Source organism: Marmota flaviventris, chromosome 2 (genome assembly GCF_047511675.1).
Source record: "Marmota flaviventris isolate mMarFla1 chromosome 2, mMarFla1.hap1, whole genome shotgun sequence".
NCBI lineage: Eukaryota > Metazoa > Chordata > Mammalia > Rodentia > Sciuridae > Marmota > Marmota flaviventris.
The window spans coordinates 34082292-34100195 of NC_092499.1; the positions used below are offsets into that span (position 1 = coordinate 34082292).

The 17904-nt window shown below is 38.8% G+C and overlaps 1 gene segment (V, D, J or C); it reads left to right on the top strand.

The window, feature by feature from the left end:
- The first annotated feature begins 7580 nt into the window (after positions 1-7580).
- On the top strand, positions 7581-13213 carry LOC114079429 (T cell receptor alpha variable 14/delta variable 4-like). The segment is given in 3 exon segments: positions 7581-7647; positions 7798-8018; positions 13181-13213. Coding segments are annotated over 3 exon segments (321 nt in total).
- Positions 13214-17904: the final 4691 nt, after the last annotated feature.

Genomic DNA, 17904 nt, shown 5'->3' on the forward strand with positions numbered 1-17904 from the left:
TGATCAATATCAATTCCCTCATACCGAGGTGGATGTGCCATTCCATTAACTGGATCAGGCCTGATTATAGGAAAAGCAAAGAAAGGAGTTTCGTCCTCATTGTCAGAAGGTTTTGAGTCCATTTCTTGGACAGCTTTTAAAGAAGCTGCCAAAAAAGGATTGGTGGCCGGAGGGGTAGAGGGTCTGGTTCCCGATAAAGGCTTAGGGTCCATTTTAGCTTCTAATTTATTAAGATGTCCCAAAACCTCCTCCATAACAAGTTTGAATTGCTCCGAAATGGAGCGATCATCAATCATTGTTTTTATTTTTGTTTTCTTTTCCGTAGCAGTACCAATTAAATCAGAAGAATTTTGTGAAGAATTATGAGTCAATTGTTGCGTATCTTTTATTAACTCTTCTTTTTCACTAACATCCAGAGGGAGATCTAAAAAGAGGGAGCTAACTCTTTTTGTAAGTTGCCAGTTAATCTTTTTTCCTTTATAGCTTTAAACATTGTATATAAAATAGACCAGATAGACCAAAACCGAATTGGAATTTTTTAATCTTGCCTCATGGCCTTTTCAACATTGTGATGGATCCGTTTCCAATTATCTAAATCCATAGATTCTTCCTCCGGGAACCAGGGATTCCATTCCCTGACCACCTTAAGACACTTCTCTATATCAGAATGGGAAATGTTAATACCATAGACAGCAAGTTAATGCCTAAGAATACGTAAAAATGGAGAAGATGAAGATTGTCCCATCACCCTGTAATATAAAGAAAAATAATTTACCCTTCCTGACAATCCAACAGGGTCCCTGTTCGGGCGCCAATTGTGAACGTCTAGAGCGTTCAGGTCCCTGGGTAAGGGTCACGAAATAACCGGGACACAGGGGATGCAGAGCCAAGGCAGCAATCGCAACTGCATCCTGAAGTTTATTTGCAAGTTCCTTTTATACACTTCTTCTAACAAAGCAAGCAATTCTTCAATAACACTTTACCCACATTGTCCAAATATCATGCCTCAGCAGATACACAGAGCTAGATTCAAATTGTTCCTGTTTGTTTGATAAGTACCCTCCTAAAGTTCTTTGTAGACATTATCTAGTCCTCTGAGGATGCATTTGTTTCTTCAGAATGTACTGTTCCCAGGATAAGTATGCAGGAAGCTTCTTCCTCTTGGCCAAACCATGCAGAACTTGTGACTTGCGATAAGGGGAAGAGAACTTTTCCTCCTCCTAGCTGAGGTTTGCCTCAGCTAACCTAAATCACAGCCACAGCTCTTGCAAAATGTCAGGCCTGAAGGAGCTAAACTCTGCACACTTAAACCCCAACACTCTTGTATAGTTGCAAAGTCTCCCTTGCAGGGGTGGGCGGTGGCTGTGCTCCTCCTCCAATTGGGGTGATCTCTCTACCACGCTGACGGGCCTCTGGGCCTGTTCTGCTGGTCGTTTGCAGGTCTGCCTACCTTGCAGGCGCGGGCGGTGGCTCTGCTCTGCCCCTCCTCCAATTGGGGTGACGTGTCTTCCATGATGTCAGGCCGCTGGGCCTGTTCCGCCGGTCGGTCGCAGGTCTGCCTACCTTGCGGGCGCGTGTGGCGGCTCTGCTCTGCCCCTACTCCAATTGGGGTGTTGTGACTACCACACCGGCAGGTCACTGGGCCTGTTCTGGGTGCGGGTGAAGGCTCTGCTCTGCCCCTACTCCAATTGGGGTGATGTGTGTACCATGCCGGCAGGCCGCTGGGCCTGATCCGCCGGTTGGTCGCAGGTCTGCCTACCTTGCAGGCGCGGGCGGTGGCTCTGCTCTGCCCCTCCTCCAATTGGGATGACGTGACTACCACGCTGGCGGGTCACTGGGCCTGTTCCGGGTGCGGGCGGCGGCTCTGCTCTGCCCCTCTGGCTTGATGACAAAGTGAGAGAGACTCGGGTGTTTGTGAATCACTTTCTTTACCAGGAGACCAACTGTTTCTGTTGCCGCTGGTATCGATGAAGTTCTCTCCTCCGCCGCTTTCTGATGACATCAGATCTCTGTCATGTTGGTATCCCATGCGAATGGCAGCATTTCGTTCCCTTTGCCGGGTGACCAAATCAACGGGTGAGTCCTGACTGGCCCTCACAAGCCCCGTCTCAATCCTGTTGCCACTGCCTATGAAGGCTCGGTTGGTATTTACCTCCACAGTATTCAGCAGGACCCGGACCGAGAAGCAGTTTCTGCGGGTTCTTTAGCCCTGGGCCAGAGCAGTTCCGGGAGCCGGAATTCGGCCGCTCAGGGCTCGGTGTATGTTTTGATAGGAGCAGGCTCCAAGAAGCAGTTTCCGCAGGTTCTTTAGTACTGAGCCTGAGTAATTTGTCTGCGAGACGCAGGTGATTGGCAGCCTGAAATTACCTGTTCTATGGCTGAATGAGGTGCGATCAGTCGAAAACAGGGATGGTGATGTCAGCTCTCCAAGATGGTGGCCGCTGGCTTCCTCTGTGGTCTGACCGGTGTGGAGAACCGAATTGGACCGCTTCCTTCCCCCGTCTCAAACCCAGAATTCAGCACTGAGCACAGTGATTGCACAGCTGGAAGGAGCCTGCAGAATCCGCAGCGCTGTATCTTTGCATTGCTATCTCGTCGTTTCCCAGCGCGCTGCACAGACTCTAGCCGGGGTGATTTGCTGAATAAGCAGCGTGACCCTCCGTGCGGACAAATCTCTCGCGTTTGAGCCCCCGTAGCTGATCCTCGTGCGATGGAAATCCTTCCTATAGGTTTTGGAGCACCCCAATTTTGCTGGAAATTCCTAACAAGATAGCTTTTAGCCTTTCTAACTCGTCATTCTCCGGCACAGTGATGCGGTACATGGGGGTGATGCACTCCCTTCGCCGCCATCTTCCTAAGTTCCAGGTATGTGCATTTTAAGAGCTCTCATACTAAGAATGAATAGAGACCATGATTGGTGTGGTGAGGAGAATTCCTCTTGCCTGAGTTATGGATGTTAGTTATCAGCTAATTGGTTTGTTCTTGTATTCTTTAGATAATTTAGATTTAAAACATCTGAATGGGAGCTAATGCTGTGGCTCCTCCTCAACTGGCTCTCCTTCTTTCCCTCAATATTATCACTAGCTCCTGTCCTGCAGAAGGAAGTAGACTCCTTATTAGTCCACTTCCCCCAAGACTGGTCATGGCGTGAGAGGGAAGCGTGGCTTACATTTTATCACTACGTTTTATGGTATAAGACAGAGGGTATGTTATTATTCACCTAAAAGATCTATCTTACTAAGGTGACAGTTTATCCAAAAGAATAAACACACACACATACACACACACACTCACACACACACACACACACACACACACACACACACCTTCCAGCCACAGTGTGCAGGGTCAATATCTCAGATCCAGACAGGTTCAAGCTTTGGATCCACACCATGGTTGGTGTGTGTTTTCCTTTTGCTTATATAACAGACTTGGTAGTTTATAGCTACAGAAGTGTTTTTTCTCTGTCATGATTCTGGAGGCCTGAAGTTGAAATCAGTTTCTTTGGGCTGGAAGTGAGGTGTCAGGAGGGCTGCATCTGTGCTGAGGTTGTAAGGAGAATCTGCCTCTGGCCCCTCCCAGCTCTGATGGCCACCAGCATTTCTGGGCTTGGGGCTTCCTCTTCCAATCTCTGCCTCCATAGTCACCCTGGCATCTCTCTCACATTGAGAAGTGTCCCTCTTGCAAGCACACACAAGATTGCTTTCAAATTTCATATAATCCAGTATACCCTCTAAGATCTCAGGATCTTAACTTAATCACACCTGTATATAAAGTAACTGGCATTCCAGGGGTCAGGGCCTGATTAGTTTTGGTGGTGCTATTTTGCCTTCCACAGTGGGTATGGCTGGAGCTCCCCCTACCAAATAGTAAGTAATGTTATATATTAGACTGATTCCAGTCACAAAAATAGAATGTGCAATCACTTTATATTACTGGTGTTTTAAATATTATTTTAAAAATTATTGTACATAAGAATTAACTCTTTGGTGTACAATTCTGTGAACACTGAATTCCAGTGCATCATATAGATCTGTGTAACCACTGCACAATCATGATATGGAGCAGTGTCATTACTTCAGAACCTCTTGTCTCTCCTATTGTAATATCACACCCTCCCATCCCTATGTCCAGACAAACCTTAGTGTGTTCTTTTCTACATGGCCTTACAGAATGTACTGTGAAGAGAAACATACTATTTATTTATTTATTTTGGGACTAGCAATTAAACCAAGGGTCAAAAACCACATTCCCAGCCCTTTTATATAGTGTATTTAGAGACTAGGTCTTGGTAAGTTGATTAGGGTCTTGCTAAGTTGCTGAGTCTGACTTTGAACTTGTGATCCTCCTGCTTTAGCCTCCTGAGACACTAGAAGAATACAATTTAAATGTTATGAGAAGTCTTAATCTTAGATAGAGGAAGCAAATGCCTTTGGGTACATGTGAGGCCTCCATCTCTGCACCAATCTCAGTTGCTCCTACTCCTGAATGTTGTAAACTTTAAGTCATTTTACTTAGAAAATCATAATTTATAGTGTTTTTATTTCCATGGTGATCTAATTTCTACTTTTGCCAAAAAAGAAAAAAGATACTCCATTATAATGACAATTGATAAAGGAGAGTTTCAGTGGAGTGTTATGTTAGTACATACTGTCAGGTGAGTCATTTCTCTGAATAAGTTTAATTGCACCAACTCTATCTTGATTATTCATCAGTAGATACATTTCTAACATTTTAAATCTAATTTTATTAAACAAAAGTCATTTAATCTATACTTCTTAAGGCTGGGTTATGAGTGGATTTTTCCAGAAGTGGCATTGAATGACATATTCAGCAATTCTTTAGATATGATTTACTACTAATGGCTTTGTAGAGCTGAAATAAAACATTATTGTGGCCATTGCCTTAATAAAGCCTGTTCCTAATCAAGTTATTTTACTAGTAAAAGAATAGAATAAGATAAATTATAAACATTTTGCATTTTACCATCCAGGTGAGAAAATACTACTTAAAGTATAAAAACTTAAGGATCAGACAGGAGATATTACAGTGAATTGTTTCTAATAATCCAGAGAATTCTGTTCTGACAGTCTCAGAGGCACTGTATAGGTTGTATCAGGGTTTTTGTGTTTCAAGGATCCTGGGTCAGCACTCATCTTCTGAGGACTGTCTACTTAAGGACATTCTCTGAAGAATCTTAGTTAAGCTCATTAATGTGAATTACTTTTTAATTCTTGTCATTGTAGGATGAGTGATGTCATACTAGTTGTTAAATGCATTTAGGATAAGTTCCTTGTACTTTAGGATTAGTTCCTTGTTCACCTGGTAGTAAATAGCACTTAGGTCATTTCTATTAGGTTCAAAGGCATCATTCTCTGTGTTGTTTCATCAGGTCATCTAGGTTTAGGCCATGTAAGGGCTGATGAAATGAGAGGCCAGGAAAGGCAACCAGTTGGCATGCTGATGAGGATACTGATTCATGAGTTTACTTATCTAGTTCAGTTTGTGAAACATGGAATCTGTATAATTTGGGAATTATCTGTACCTACTGGTGACTAGTGCATAGCAAGACAACATATGACTTCCTATGAGGGGGAAAAGCAGGGCCACCAGGGCTAAGGTTAACAATGCATTACATAGGACATGGGGGCTCAAGCATGTCTGATACAGTAATTAATTTCACCTGATTTTTGTTTTTTCTTTTTTGGCAATGGGGGTGGTACTCAGGGCTTCACATATTCTAGGCATGCGCTCTACTACTAAGCTGTATTGTAGCATGACTCAGTACTTAATTTGATTTTGGACATTTCATTTGGTTCCAAATTTTCAGAGGACAGAGAAGTGATGAAAAAAGTGAAATTTATGAGTGAGGACAAAGTCTTGCCTAACTGTCCCAGAAATGTGCTTCACATGAATTGAATGAACTCAGGCAGGGAACACAAAATCAAGCTGAGTTTTGTTCATCGCAGGTGCTGTACCTTTCTGATAGGAGGCTGCTTCAACTCATGAGAAAATAGAAGACTTAGTGGTACACACTCATGACTCATACAGCTATTGCAATTTTATGAAATTGTTTTGGGAATGTTCAAATGGGTCTGCAGGACTATGTTTCTATTAATGTCCCATCTTTACAGTATTTATGGAATTTTTTTTTTTTTTTTTTTTGGTCTCAGGAAAGGCATGAACTGGTCACATCCTCTGCTATGCTAGGAAAGTTTTTATAGTATTCCATAGTGTTCAGTTTATGTTTCAGCCCCATGTCCCTACTGTGATGTGTTGTTTCTGGGGACTTAAGTAAGCATTCACTGGAGATCAGTTGGCTTCTCCAGGGGATCTGTCTGGCTTTGGTAATACCTTGTCCTCATGGATCAAAGAAACCTCTTTTGTAGAGTTTCTATGCAAACTTGGGGATTTAATTTTTTGAATCTCAGATGAAATTGTGGAGCTTTTCTGTGAATTTTTCTCTATGTTGTGTAAGAGATCCTTACTAAGGACTGTAGTCAGAAAGGCATGTTCAATTCAGTATGATCATCTGCTCAAGCATCATCCCCTCCCCAGCTTCTGTGGTGACTCTTATACTGTGGAATCTTGTCTTCATGACAAAATTTCTATGATTATCATGAAGACATCATATATTTTAAGTATTTAGGGTCTATTTTCAATTGAAGTATCAGATTAAGAAGAGGCTAATAGGGTTAAGAAACATCATAGTCTCTGAAGTCCTAGAGGTTTTTAAGTTCATTGAAAGATGCTGACATCACTGTATATATTTTTTGTGTTCACCTTCCTCAAGGGGATCCACAAATTCAGCAACCTAAGTTAATTTTCCTTCTACTTGATGACTAGATATAAATTAGAATCTGATATTATCTTTATTGAAGTAAAATTTAATTCTAAATTTGGTATGAGACTCTCAAAATATCTTTTCTGGATATGGACACTTTTTAAAATTTTGGTGGGGAGGATTACCAGGGATTGAACTCAGGGGCATGTGACCACTGAGCCACACCCCAGCAATATTTTGTATTTTATTAGACACAGGGTCTCACTGAGTTGCTTAGCAACTCGCTAAATTGCCGAGGCCAGCTTTGAACTTGCATTTCTCCTGCCTCTGCCTCTGGAGCCGCTGGGATTACAGGCATGCGCTACTACACCTGGTCTGGACAGTTTTTGAATAAAATAAATACAATCATGAGATTTCTTTGAATGTACAGTATAACAGATTAAATAGTATGAGAAGAATTTCATTGTATCTCTTTAATTAATTAGTCATCCTCCTGGTAGAAAAATGTTCCATTTAGTGGAGAGCAGAACAGTTGTCCTGCTTGTGGCATAATCAGATTTAGTGTGACTCCAGTGCCAGATCTGAAGTCTGTGTTGGTGAGACCATCAGCCAGCCACAGAGAAGTTTAAAACGACACATGCCACCTCCTGCTCCAGGAAGCCTCTGTTTCCTGCTCTGGTGCAGCAGCAGCTCATAGCCCAGTTGTTCCTCTCTCACCCTGTGGGGCTCCCCTCCCAGTGCAGACCTGAAATCCAAGAGTAAACAGATCCTTTTCATCTAGAGGAAGAACACCAACATGGTGCTGTCCAGGCTGCTGAAGCTGGTCATGGTGTCCATGTGGCTGGGTAGGGATAGTCCTTGTGGTAAGGGGCCTTCTCTGTGAAAAAGGGAATGGGGAACAGTGTAGCTTTTAAGAGACTTTAGGAGGGAGGTTAGCAGTGAACATAAATGCACTTTCTTATTCCCCACCACCTCTTCTCTGAACTTTCTGATTCTGTCCTTTTTTTTTTCAGGATCCAGTTTTGCCCAGAAGGTGACTCAGGCCCAGCCAGCCATGTGGGTGCAGGAGAAGGAGGCTGTGACCCTGCTCTGCTCCTATGACACCACTGTGACAAGTTATGGTCTCCTCTGGTACAAGCAGCCCAGCAGTGGGGAGATGGTCTTCCTCCTTCTTCAGAACTCTTACAGCCAGCAAAATGCCACAGAAGGTCGCTACTTAGTGAATTTGCAGAAGGCAAGCAAATCCATCCAGCTTGTCATCTCAGCCTCACAGCTGGGGGACTCAGGGGTGTATTTCTGTGCACTGAGAGAGGGCACAGTGGGAGGACTGTTGGAGGGAGGTGCACAAAAACCCAGGGTCTGCCTGAGACAGCTACCTGCTGTAGGGACCAAGGCAGGGAGTGGGCACCCCAGACAGGAAGTGGCCAGGGCTGTGTCAGCTCATGTCTGGGGTTGGAGGGAAAACACTCACTCTGAGGAAACCCTCTCTAGGTTCATAGACCACATCAGAATTATCACTAAACAAACCAGCCGTATTCCTGAATCTTTGGATTGAATGTGGATAAAGATTTTTTTTTTTTTTTTGGTACTGGGGATTGAACTCAGGGGCACTTGAACACTGAGTACATCCAGCCCTATTTTTTATTTTTTATTTATAGACAGGGTCTCCCTGAGTTGCCTAATGCCTTGCCTTTGCTGAGGCTGGCTTTGAACTCAAGATACTCCTGTCTCAGCCTCTTGAGCTGCTGGGATTACAGGCGTGCACCCCCACACCTGGCTCAGAATTTTTGACAGAAGATAGAAAAGGAAGAATAAGTACAATAAACCATCTGTCATTTGGATATAAAATTTAACTCAAAGAATTGGCTAAATTAGTTCAGAAACCTATGACTAAAAAGTAGTAAAAATATGTATGAACTCTTGGGATTTTTAGAAAGAATTTTCCATTAAGTATTTATTGAATAAAGATAATTTTCTAGTGTATTTTAAAATAGAGAAGGCCTTGAAATTTCTCTCTCTCTCTCTCTCTCTCTCTGTGTGTGTGTGTTTAAGAAAGATCATGCTGATTCATACAATTTCATGATTTTTGACTTACATTTGCTTTCCTTGAAGTTACTCATATTTACTTTCTAAGAGTCTATTATGTTACAATCTTTGTTCTAAGAGTTCCTTCTTCTTAACTGTTACATGGAAGAGCCCCATTCCCATACTGAAAGCTTTGTCTCACCCTTCACATCTATGGAAAGCTCAGTAACTAGTGGCTCTTGGGTATGTGGAGGATCCACCCCACAGAGACCTCTTTACAGGTAGATAAGGGATCATTTTCTCCTAAAACAGTTACCATACTTTAAAAATATTAAATTTACACTTTCAGTATAATATGTTTCTACATGATTTTTTTAGTTTTATTGTTCTATTTGTTTCATTCTGTGCCAGTTACAGAAAGCAGTAAATTTTATTACTTGTTAGGGTAAATCACTTTTAAGCAGTAAAGTTTACCATGAAATTTTTAGTAATTTATTGCACAGTTATTTTCAACATAAATGTTCAAATCTGCTTCAATTTTTCCATATTCAATAATCCTCCACTAAACCAAGTGAAAAAACATGCAAAACCAAAGAATGCTTTAAAAATAGAAATTGAAGTTACATCTATTGAACATATTTACACATGAAATATCAACTAATTTATTAATTTTTATTTCAGCTAAGTGCTAATTTTCTCACATTTAAAAATTAAAGCATTATAATTATGCATAGTAGTTGGGTTTAACCTGACACAATCATATGTGCATGGAATTTGATTTGTGTTCATGTTCCCCCTTTTTCTTCCTCTCCTCCCTCCCTCCATACCCCTTTTTCTACTCTACTGGTCTTCCATTCCCTCATCTATTTATTTTTGACTTGGGTCTTTCTATTTACACATAAAGTTGAAAATCCTTTGGTGAATTTATATATGCACATAGCACAGTATTTTAAAATTAATTTTGTATTTTTCTGCTTTACCATCCCTCCTCTCTCCCTCTTGATCCCTACTCTATTGGTCTTCCATAGATCTTTATGATATCCAATCCTCCTCTCCTTCTTTTCTTTATTTTACTCTAGTTTCCACAAAAGACAACATTTGACCCTTGATATTCTGAAACTGGCTTATTTTACTTAGTATGATGTTCTTCATTTTCTTCCACTTACCAGCAAATGCCATAATTATTTCATTCTTCCTATTTGAGTAAAATTACATTATATATACACACACATTATAATTTCTTTTTTTTAATATTTCTTTTTTAGTTTTCGGCAGACACAACATCTTTGTTTGTACGTGGTGCTGAGGATCGAACCCAGGCCGCACCCATGTCAGGCAAGCACGCTACTGCTTGAGCCACATCCCCAGCCCACATTATAATTTCTTAATCTGTTAATCTATTATGGTCATCTGAGTTGACTCCATAATTTAGTTATTGTGAATTGTATTCCTATAAACATAAAGGTAGCTGAATCATAGTATATTGATTTTGGTTCTTTTGGATGAATATTAAAGAGTAGGATAGCTCAGTCACATGGTGGTTAAATTCCTAGTTTTTTGAGGACTCTGCATATTGCTTTGCAGAGTGCTTGTACTAGTCTAAAGTCTTACCAACAATGTACAAGTGTGCCTTTCCCTATCGTCCTCAGGAGCATTTATTTTTGTTGTGTGCTTGATCATTGCCATTCTGACTGGAGTGAGGTAAAATCTTAGTATAGGTTTGATTTACATTTCTTTGACTGCTGGAGATGTTGATCATTTTTCATATATGTATTTGTTCATTTCTGTATTTTATTTTGAGAAAAAATCTGTTTAGTTCTGTTGCCCATTTGTTGAATGTTATTCTTTTTTATTAAGTTTTTTGAGTTCTTTATATATTCTAGATATTAATCTCCTGTTCTAGTAGCAACTAGCAAAGATTTTATCCCATTCTGTACAGTCTCTCCTCAAAGTTTTAATCATTTTCATTGCTGTACAGAAGTTTTTAATTTGATGGCATCCCTCCCCACTTTTTTTTTGTACTGGGGATTGAACCAAGAGGTGTTTAACCACTGAGCCACATCCTTAGCACTTTTTAATATTTTATTTAGAGACATGGTCTCTCTAAGTTGCTTTAGGGCCTTGCTAAGTTGCTGAGGCTGGCTTTGAATTTGTGATCCTCTTGCATTAGCCTCTTGAGCTGTTGGGATTACAGGTGTGCACCACTGCCCCTGGCTGTCATCCCATTTATTGATTCTTGGTTTTATTTCTTGAGTTTTAGGTGTCTTGTTAAGGATGCTGGTGCCATCACTGATATGATGGAGTGTTCCTTCTATTCTAGGTATATTTCCTTCTATAGCTAACTTCTTCAGAATTACTGACCTGGGTAGGTGCTGGATTTTATCAGAGTTCTTTTCTTCATCTTTTGTGATGATCATGTGATTCTTGTTTCTATTTAATTCTTAATTTCTATTTAATTCTAGTTTCTATTTGATTCTTAATTCTATTTACGTGCTGAATTACATTTGTTGATTTGTGTATGTTTATCCAACCTTGAATTCATGGGATAAAATCCACTTGAACATGGTGTATTATCTTCTTGATGTATTTTTGTATGCAATTTACTAATATTCTATTAAGGATTTTTACATCTGTGTTCAGCAAGGTTTTTGATTTGTACTTTTCTTTCCTTGATGTGCCTTTGGTTTTGGTTTCAGGGTTATACTGGCTTCATAGAATGTATTTGGGAATGTGTCCTCCCTTTCAATCTCATGGAATAATTTGAGAAAGATTGGTGTTATTTCTTTAAAGGTCTGGAAGAACTCAGCTAAAAATCCATCTGGTCCTCAGCTTATCTTTCTTGGAAGGCTTTTAATTGCTTTTTCAATTTCATTCTTTGATAATGGTCAGCTTATATTTTCTATATTTTTTGTTTCAATTTGGGCAAGTCATATATGTGTAAAAAATTTGTCAGTGTCTTCTAGATTTTCCAGTTTATTGGAGTATTCATTTTCAAAGCAGTTTCTAATAATTCTCTGGATTTAAGAAGTTTCTGTGGTGATAGCTGCATTTTCACTTCTAATTTTATTGATTTGGGTCTTTTTCTTTTGGTCAGTTTGGCTTAGGGTTATTTATGTTTTAGAAGACTCCTTGTTACATCATCTTGTGTATTTTTTTCCTTCTCAATGTTATTATTTTTTGTTTTAAATCTTAATTATTTCCTTTTACTGAGTTTGGAATTAGTTTGTTCTTCTTTTTCTAAGGCCTTGAGTTAGAACATAAATTTATTTATTATCTTTTTTTAATATAAGCACTCAATATTATAATTTTTTAAAAAAATGCTTTCATATTATACCTCTGTTCTCATTTGTTTCAAAACATTTCTTGATTTCATCTCTCATTTCTTTGATTTATTCATTTAAAAAAGTATTGTTCAATCTCCTTGTGCTTGTGTAGTTTCTGTTGTTTCTTGTTGTTGATTTCTAGTTCCATCTCATTATGATCTGATGGGAGGTACAGGATTATATTAATTGTTTTTTGCATTTGCTAAAACTTACATTGTGACCTAGAATATAGTACATTTTGGAAAATGTTTAATGAACTGCTGAGAAGAAGGTGTTTTGGGACAAAATATTCAGGTGTTTTGAGGTGAAATATTCTGTAAATATATATTAGATGAATTTAATTCATATTATTTTTTAGGTTTGAAATTTTCATTTATTTTATATTCTGATGACCTGTTTATTGGTGATAAGGGTGTTTTGAAATTACCCAGAATTATTGTAATGAGTCTATCTGAGATATAATGTCCAGGAGAATTTTTTTAAATGAAATTAGGTGTACTGACATTTTGGGCATATATACTTACTATTGCTATATATTCTAGTTGGATTGTTCCCCTTACCAGGATGTAGCAGTCTTTTTTGTAGCTTCTGATTCATTTTTGCTTGAAATCTCCTTTTTAGGTTTGCTCTCTTGATGTTGTCTCAGAGTTTGTGTATATTCTTATCATGTTATATCATTTCTTTTTCCTTTATTATATTCTGTGTACTTAAGTTCATGTATCTCATCTTCAAGGGCTGAAGTTCTGTTTTCTATGTAAGCTAATCTATTGGTGATGCGTTCAAATAAATCTTTAATTTGATTTGTCTTTCAATTCCAGGACTTCTGGTTGGTTTCTTTTCAATGTTTCTATTTCTTTATTGAAGTGGTCTTTTATCTCCTATATTTTCTTTCTTAATTCATTCCTTAGATTTTCTTTTAGTTCATTGAACATTTTTCTAATCAGTTTCTTATAATCTTTCTCTGGAATTTTTTCCACTTCTATATCTGCAGAATCCTTTGTTGGGGAATGTGAATTCTGAGGGTAATTTTTTTTTCCTGTTTCCTCAGTTTTCAGAGGTCTTGGACTTGCACATCAATTGAGGTAGATTCTGTTTTCTATTTTATATACTTGTTCTTTTGTGTGTAGCTATTTTTGGGGGGCAGCTTCTTTTTGTTTTTGTTTTATATGAGTAGATGTCAAGGGATGGAACTAGAGGTCCCCCTCTGGTTGTTCCTCCTTGAGTCCTGGTTGTTGCTTTGAGATTTTTGTCTCCCTAATTCTGTGATTTAAAGTAATGTTAAGGCTCAAGCAGGGTTAGGTCACGTGTGAGGTGAGGGCCACTGTTTCTTGTCTAAGATGTGAGATTTCTCTGCAATAGAATCTCTATTCTGTGACTTTGAAGTGTGCTAATCATTTTTCAATCCCTCTTGGAGTGGGGAACCAGTGTTAGCACTAATGCCACCGATGGATGTACAATCTCAAGTGTCTGTTGTCTACTTTGATATCTATAACAATTATTGCATCCTCTATAGGAATGATGATGTTAGTATTTAACATCAGTACCAACAATAAAAAACCCAATAAGATCAGACATGTGACAGCAGGTGTCTACTATGTTGTCCACTGTGTTAATAATCACAACAACATGAATGGGGGTAGGGATTACATAAATTATATGGTTGTATTATTAATGGGATTACAGTTTCATACATAAGAGAAAATAGAGTAGGAAGGTGAGAGAAATCTTGAAATATATTAATAAGTGATCAGAGGAGAGACAGGAGACAGCAGATTTTGGCAGTAAAGAAAAAGAAATGACAAATTAACAGAAAATAATTAAAAAGGAGAGGAAGAAGGAACAGGGGGGAAAATAACCAAGGTATGAACAAACCAGCAAAGGTGAGATAGAAACAACTCAAACCCTTGTACTGCACTTAAGTCAAATCACGGTTAAATAATAAACGTGTGCAGAAGAAACTTGTTAATATGAAAGTAAATGTATGAATATTCATGCAGTGAGAACACACAACCACACACACCCACTCACACTCACACACACACACAATCATGCATAATGGAAAAAAAAATTTAAAAATATGATATGATAAAATGATGTTTGAAAAATTTTCAAGAGTTAAATTTTAAAAAAGAGTAAAAATGGGCATATGGAGAGGTAAGAGATAAAGAAAAAGAAAAAAAAATGAGAACTAGAGGGCTTGTTTCTACTATGTTGGTCAAAACTGCTGGCAGGAATGGGTTTTTATTCTTTACATTTATTTAGGCTTTATAGCCCTTGGATCAAGGGCTGGGTTATAAAGTTCAATGTCTGTGTGTTCATCATCTAGCTGCCAGCGGGGTGTAGTAGGTGTAAGCTTCTGGTTGGGTACACTGGAGAGTGCTCATGAATTCTGTAGGGGGCGGGGGTTATGCAGAGTTCTAAATTGGAAGTCCACTGGTTGGGGTTTAATTGTGAGTGAACTTTGGAACTCTGTTGGTAGGTATTTGAGATTTGATCCACACCTCATATTGCTGGGGAGCTGCCAGTCTGTGCTGGACATCTGGATGTCTGGAGCCTCCAGTGAAATCTACTTTTAGGGCATAAAAACCCTCCACAGGTTTCACCTTCAATGCTATAAATGTGAATTACCAGGTAGCAGCTCTGGATTGTAGACACTCCTGTATGGGCACTATAGGTGTCTTTCTAATAACTCCTATGGGACGCCAACAACAAAGGTTTTCTTTGTGCCTATTTTATTCACTCTGTTCAAGCATACACTGAAGGTCAGAATTTGCAACTGCTGGCTACTTCCTCTCTGTGTCCCTGCTTTGACTCTGCTCACTACTGGGCAGTATTTATTAGCAGTTCCTAGGCTGGGCCTGTAGTCATATCTGGGCCAGCAATCTCAGATCCTGCTGAACTATCTGCTCTGGTCCTGAATAATTTACACACACACACACACACACACACACACTAGTTGTTGTTGGGCACAATGCCTTTATTTATTTATTTATATTTATGCGGTGCTGAGGATTGAACCCAGAGCCTCACACATGCTAAGCAAGTGCTCTACTGCTGAGCTGCAACCCCAGCCCCCTGAGTAATTTGTGATTGGTTTCAATGAACCACTTTCTCCACTGACTCTGTGTTCATTAAATTTAGCCTCCTGCTCTAATACACAGGTTCCCCCAAGCCAAAAATTTTTTTTAAAAAAATTAATATTTTTTTTTGGTTATTGGCCATGCCATCTTCTCAATGCCACTGCTTACCCCTCCCCTCTTTGGCCACCCTCAGCCAAGCTGGTGCATTTCTAATGCATTATTTTTAAATTCTGTTCTAAGTTTCGGACATTCTGTGTCTCTACAATATTTTTTACAGTGCAGTACTGATTTTGAGTGAGTTCACTTTGTTACCCACCTCACGGGGGAGCAGTATTCCCACATTGTAAGTATGGTGCTGAGGAATTGCTGTGAGGTGAACCCTTCCTTTAATCTGCCATCTTCTTTCCTCATTTTCTCAACTTACAAAAGGCCTTTTATGTTCTTCAATTATATTTTGAAGTTTCTTATATTTACCTTCAATTGAATTTCCATTAATGTTACATACTTATCTGTATGTATACATTTTCATTAAAATTTTCTTTTATGTATTCATTTTTACCAGTATTCCAAATACAAAGAAATAATTGATTATATAGCTAAGATTTTCTCCCTCTCAATGTCTGGTTAATTTTCAGTGTGTATTCACTACTTAGACAATGAGTTTTTATTTTATGGAGCTAGCCAAACCTTAATCCAATACCTAAAATGATAGCATGATAAAAAGTACTAATTCTTAACAGAGATGCAAGTATTTAAATTCAGAACTTAAAAAACAAAAGGCAGTTTATTAACAGAATAATGCAGTTTGATTTTAATACTATATTCACTTATATATCATATTTATTCAAAATAGTCAATGAGTAACTTCTGTATGACAAACTTTGATCTGAGAACTTGTTCCATTTACATGGCCTTTTAATAGCCTTTAGCACAAAGGAGCTCAGTTTCCATATGCTAAGTCTACCTGCTTGGTACCAATTTTATCCATAAAATGATCAACAATTACTGGCTCTTTGAGGGGCATTGCAAGGGGCAGTGTGTGAAATCTCTTTTCTCTGGTCTTGTTTATCTCTTTACCTCTCCTCCAAAATCATTTGATACCATCATGTGATTCATTTTGTACACCTTTGGCCTTCTGTGCTCCATCAATATCCCACCATACCAAATCTTCATTCTCTCCTTCCATGTATAAACCCACTTTCTCATCCCCTAAAATAGGATTGGTGGTGGTTGACTGTTTGGTTGATGAGCGATCCTGTATTGTAACTTCCTATTATATTTGCCTCTGGAAAGCTGGGATGTGGGTAGAAATATTTAGGGAAGAAACTTTACAATTTTTTGTAAAAAGTATTTTAAATTGTAGTAAAATATTCATAACATGCGGCTTACCATTCCACCATTTTTATGTGCACAGTCCAGTGGTATTAAGTACAATCACATTGTTGTGCAACCATCCATTTGTGCAAAGCTTTTTACTTTCAGAAAGAGAAACTCTATGCTATACTGTTTATTTCCAAGCCAGCATCATCCTAACATAGTTTGCATTGTTATCATATATCAAAATAGAATTTATAACTAATTTTCCAGAATTTATAGGATAGTTCTGTGTTAATTTCTGGCAATGTGACATGGAAGGCTGTAATGTGGTGGAGAGAAAGGGGTGTGTGAATTCAAAAATATTTGGGCCTGGATATCTTTTTTTTATTTTTAAAAGTATAATTATTAATACACATTAATTGTACGAATTTTAAGGGGTTTCACTGTGACATTTCCATGCATGAGTATACTGTGTCCACTCTCCACTATTTTACCCTCCTGTCCACTGTACTTTTGCCCCTTTATCAGTCCTGTTCACCTTCTCTGATAATCACTCTTCTACTTTTAGGTCATTTCTTACTTTCTTTTCTTTTTTTTTTAAAGTTACTTATATGAGAGAAAATATGTGATGCTTTCTTTTTGCATCTGGCTTCCAAATGATATCTGGGCTTGTAAATCTTACTTATGTCTGTATCTGTGAAGCTTTTACAGATTGACTCTGGACTGAGGAGCTCCTTTATCTGAATCTGTGGAGAGAGAACTCCAGGGAACAGGATCTTTCCCCTAGTAATGATTTCTCAACCAAGACCACCTAGGCATGTTTTCGGCTTCATTTAACAAAATTTGAATTGTGCACCTAGTAAATGTCAGTTACTGCTCTGTATGTGGGGTTCAGTGCTGAAAAACGCAGTCACTCAATAATGACTTGACTTTTTATTACTTCCTACAATGCTTTCATGACATTTCCATGGATTGTAGGTTGACCCACAATTGATACCTGTGCTTATAAGAGCTTGTATTAAAATGCCAATATTAATATCTTCTGGCCTACAGAGACACCTGGGATGGTCTACTAAAGCATTTCAATGCCAGGTAGAGTCCTAAAAATAAAGAAGTCCATAGATGTAATGATAGCTGTCCCTTATATTTACAAGGGCCGCCTGAAGACTAATACATGCTTATAAATGAGGTCAGGGTGAGGGCATAGTTCTGACTTCAGGAAGGGGTTCAGGAAGTCATTCTTCCCTGTTCAGTCCCTGTCCACCAGGGGGCACAGTTTCCTAACACTAGCTCACTTCCTGTGTGAATTGCAACTTTAGGCTCATCTTTTCACTATGACTTCAACATTCTTCATGTTAAGAATCAAGAACATTAT